Below are 4,664 nucleotides of genomic sequence, written 5' to 3' on the forward strand. Positions count from 1 at the left end.
GTTTTCCACGCTTCGTTGTTGAAGAAGTATGTACCGGATCCGCGTGCATGCACTTGAAAACACCTCCGCTTGAACTCGAGAAGATTTGACTTTTGAAGCGAGGCCTGCTCGTGATCCTTGATCGGCTAGAAAAAAAGTACTTCGGGAAAGGTGGTGCCAGTTGTAAAAGTTCTTTGAGAAGTGATCGATTGAGGAGTTAACTTGGGAACCTGAACGGTTCATGAGAAGGAAATATCCTCATTTATTCAGATGGAGTTGGGTAGTGAAATTTTGGGGACAAAATTTTTAAGGAGGTAGAGTGTAGTACTCGTCCCGATTTAGACCTCTGAGCCTATTTAGATTTTTTATGCTTGCATTAGGGATAAAATGGTCATTTAGTAGTAGTGGCATTTTTTGCATGTTTGCATGGTAGCTTTTATGTGAAAAACCGAGGGGCAAAAACGGTCTTTTGGACTCATTCCTCTTTATTTTTGTATTAGAGGGCATTTTGGTAATTTCAGTCTTCAAAAATCTGAGAATTTAGAGAGGCTGAAGCACGTGGCAAACTTGTTTCTAGCCCATTCTTTTCTTTCTTTCTTCTAAGCCTTTCCTTCTTGCTTCCTTGCTTCCTTGCTTCTTGTTCTTCTTGTTCGGCCGAGCATAAATTTAGAAACAAAAATCTTTCCGGCGAGAATTTCCGGCGACCTTCAATACCAAATTTATTCCTCTCTCACTCCCGAATCCGGTAAGCCTTATATCCAATGTTTTTGTTTTGTATTTTACCCGTATTTCCTTGTTTTTAGAAATATATAAAAATTTCGATTTCTCCATGAATATGATGATCCATAGGCTTAAATTGAAGCCAATGATTTGTAATGCATGTATGAGGATGTTGTAGAAGAAAATTTTCGATTTAGAGTTGTAAATTGGGAGAAAAACCATAGTATAAGGTTCGGGTTACTGTAGCAATTTCGAAATTACTGTAGCACCGAAAATTTTGAGCCTTTTCTGGTATTTCTTTGGTCCACATTGAAGCTCTTCTTACCCTGAACTCATTGGAACTAGTTTTACTCCATTATGATGTCGCTTTGGATCCAAAATGACGATGTTTTTGCCCCTAAAACCCTAAGGTTCCGTGATTAGACATGTAAAATTGTATTTTCATGCATTTTTCTTTGGTCATCATTCTTATGTTCGTTAGAATTTGAATTCCCCGCTAGTATCTAGGTGGCGAAGCATCCTCTAAGGGGAAGGAGCTCGCCATCGATAGGGCGCCTCGGACGAGACGACGGGTTCTGTGAGTGGTTAAATTTCTAATTGCATAGATTTAATAAGAGTACTAAAGTATTTGTTCATGTGTTTTATCACATAAATTTGATGATAAATTGGTTTCCCTGATATATATTTTGAGTACGAATTTACTTGAAATGGTTAAACCTAGAATGCTTATACCTATTTATTTTGAAAGAAACATGTTTACTTGCATTTCCGTGTTTATATGCAAATGAGATATGGTTTAAAGTACATTTCTGTATTTATATGCAAATGAGATATGGCTTGATGTATATTTCCGCATTTGTATGCAAATGGAACATGGTTTAATGTATATTTTTCCGGTTTTAAACATTGTGCGATGGATTCTTTGAATTGGAAATTGGAAAGAATTATATGTGGCATTCAGTTTTAATGGTGACGGCGGACTTTAGTCCGACACTGCAGTGTGGGGTTCCACGGTCCGGCCTGATGGGAGGCGGCGTGGTTAACCCTGGTTTACCCTGGTCAAGAGGTGCGCGGAGCCATTGACAGGGGGTTCTGTTATGTGAGAAACCCGGGGTCACCACACGGGGATCTCAGTGGCCAACACCAAGGAAAGGCACCCTTTTTAAATTTTTAAAAAGTTTTTAAAAAAACTCCTTGGTGGTTCCACGACTAGTCGCGACCACGATTAGTGTGGGAATTGTTTTAGGCCACTCGTATTTTTTGCAGACTATGTTCATTATGTTTTAAAATGTTATTTGCTTTTCCTATTGATGAATCCTGTGTTATTTGGTAATATGTTGAATACTTGGAACTGATTTTATATGCTATTATTATTTCTTTGAATTACCATCTGAAATGCTTTATCACTCTGTTACATCTATGCTGACACCACTCACTGGGTAACATTCGTTACTCACCACTCCCCTTTTTATCTTTTCAGACTGCGACGTTGGACAGAGTTGTGCTGTGCAGCAGTAGAGGTTTATCTGTACTTCTTGTTTAGGTTTGTTGTAGTATGCATGGCCCTATATGGATCCACTAGACTTGACCTTATATGTGGTTCTTGTATTTATATTTTCGGGTTGTATCCCTAAAACCCTGGTTTGTGCTGTAATTGTTGCTACTTGTGTTTTAGGTTCCCTAGTACTGGGGAACCCTATTGTGATATTTTATTATGTTGTCTTCTAGTTATATAATTGTGATATCGGGGTTTATATTGAGCCTTCACGGCGACCGAATGTGGGGTCGTTGTGGGACCCACTTCTTGTCGTCGTGGCGGTTGCCACGTGCCCGGTTAGGTTCGGGGCGTGACAAAAACATTATGGTAGAGTTGGAATTTCAATCCTCTGAACAAATGAAGAATGGGAAAGAAGTTGGATCTTCTAACACGTAAATAACCAACAAAGAAAAAAAGAGAAAAATGGTAGAGTTTGAGAGGCCACTACTTGAAAAAGGTTATTCCCAAAGGCGAGAATGGTTTTTTTAATTCTAAAGAAGAAGTTTATAGTCTCTATGTTGAATATGCTCGACAAGAAGGTTTTGGTATTGCAGTACAAAAAGTCGGAGATGATAGGAAATTAAAGTATTATGCACTTTCGTGTGTAAGAGGTGGCAAAAAGAATATCTCACGCAAAAAGTGTTTTTCAACCCAAGGTTATCTACTAAAACAAATTATGAGTCAAAAATAAATATTATTGTTGGTAACAATGGGTGTTTTTACCATATCAAGTGTTAATTTGGAGCATATCAAGTGGTAACAATGGGTGTTTTTACCATATCAAAAATGAGCTTGAGTTTGATATTAAATGCACATGTCGTTTGTTTGAGTTCAAAGGAATTGTTTGTAGGCATATATGCAAAGGTTTTATTGAAAGGAATGTCAAAGAGATTCCATTTCAATATATTTTATCCCGTTGGAGAAAGGATATTAAACGCCGGCATACTTATGTGAAGAATTGTTATGAAGATTCACAAATTAGTGAGCAAAAAGTGCGGTATAATAAATTGTGCTCGCATTTTTCTAAGGCTGCTGAAATTGGAGTAGAATCCATTGAAAAATATAGTTTCTTGATGAAGTGTGTGGATGATGCAATAGAGAAGCTCATGGATAATGCAAATTATTTGGAGAGTCACTCTAACCAAGTTATGCCACCAATGTTGTTGGAAAAGGATCATGATCACCACCAAGCAACATCTTCAAAGTTCCTAACTCCTTTAAAAGTGCGTAGTAAAGGCCGGCCACCATCGAAGAGGAAGAAGTCAAAAGTTGAAGAGATGATCATTAGAAATAAAAAAAAGGTATTTATACTTTACATAATTTTTCTTAGTGTTTTAATCTTTTTTTGAACTAAAATTAATATTTTTTTTCAGAAAACTCAAGCAACGGGAAATGTACAAATGCAAAATGATACACAAATTGAAATTCACACTCAAGAAAGTGTGGTATTGTTCTACTCTTCTATATCTATTTTATTATAGTATTGCATGAGATGTTTTAATAAAATGGATAACAATTTCCCTCATTAGGTGACTTCCAATTTTTTCCCAAATGTGATGAATGTGGATGTCTATGGCTTCAATTGGCAAAATGCAGGAAATTATAGTTCATCACAGGTATTTAAAAAATGTGAAATACCTCTTTTTTTATTACAATTGCTTTTTTATTTATCACAATGTTGAAGACATTTTTTTTAATTGAATTATATGTGATAGGGTCAACCATCAAACTATTCGACACCTATTGATAGTGCAGAGATGCTTGCAAATGAAATTAGAACATCTACTTCAATAGGTCATGAATCAAATTCAATTTCTTGGGCCAATATCCATTTTAATTCAGGTGTGAGGATGTTCTCATTGAATCATATGAATTGCTGAATTTTTCAATATTTAATGGATTTTTTTAGGTTGATCATTCACAGACTTATTTGATTTTGCAGGGAAATAACAATGGCAATTGTGTGAGGATGTTCTAGATGACCTTTGATTTGTGTGAGGATGTTTTCATTTTGCAGATGGGCTTGTGTTGTTGTTGTTGTTATTTGTGTTGTTTGTGTTATTCATTTTGCAATTGGAATTGTTTTGTTGTTATACTTGTCTAATATTGTTGGTTGTTGTTTGTGTTATTCACTCTGCAGCTGTTGTTGTTTGTGTTATTCATTTTGTTGTTGTTGTTTGTGTTATACATTTTGCATATGTGCTTGTGTTGTTGTATCTGTCTAATATTGTTAAAACTTGTTTGTGTTATTCATTTTGTTGATGTTGTTGTTTGTGTTTAATTATTTTATTATTTGGATCTCAATTAATGTTGAAAAATATCCTTTAACAGATTGCTTAGCTCCATTTCAATGCCCTGTGCAAGATCATATTGGATAAGCCACGTAGTAGTCGTGTAAGTCATCAACATGCAAAACCCAAACATATTA

At 35.8% G+C, this 4,664-nt stretch overlaps 1 protein-coding gene across 1 annotated transcript; it reads left to right on the top strand.

Annotated features, from left to right (window-relative positions):
- Positions 1-3,180: 3,180 nt before the first annotated feature.
- Positions 3,181-4,267, top strand: LOC120280053. Its single transcript, XM_039286756.1, has 5 exons — positions 3,181-3,537; positions 3,610-3,681; positions 3,766-3,852; positions 3,952-4,078; positions 4,179-4,267. Exons 1-5 carry the CDS (start codon positions 3,310-3,312, stop codon positions 4,184-4,186), a joined length of 522 nt encoding a protein of 173 aa, XP_039142690.1. The 5' UTR covers positions 3,181-3,309; the 3' UTR covers positions 4,187-4,267.
- The last annotated feature ends 397 nt before the right edge of the window (positions 4,268-4,664 follow it).

Source organism: Dioscorea cayenensis, chromosome 17 (genome assembly GCF_009730915.1).
Source record: "Dioscorea cayenensis subsp. rotundata cultivar TDr96_F1 chromosome 17, TDr96_F1_v2_PseudoChromosome.rev07_lg8_w22 25.fasta, whole genome shotgun sequence".
In the NCBI taxonomy this organism is placed as follows: Eukaryota; Viridiplantae; Streptophyta; class Magnoliopsida; order Dioscoreales; family Dioscoreaceae; genus Dioscorea; species Dioscorea cayenensis.

Excerpts from the sequence above, each read along its gene's own strand:
- LOC120280053 (XM_039286756.1), top strand. The coding sequence starts at position 3,310 with ATGAAGTGTGTGGATGATGCAATAGAGAAGCTCATGGATAATGCAAAT. Across the intron at positions 3,682-3,765 it reads TTCACACTCAAGAAAGTGTG|GTGACTTCCAATTTTTTCCC; the intron begins GTATTGTTCTAC and ends TTCCCTCATTAG. Across the intron at positions 3,853-3,951 it reads GAAATTATAGTTCATCACAG|GGTCAACCATCAAACTATTC; the intron begins GTATTTAAAAAA and ends TATATGTGATAG.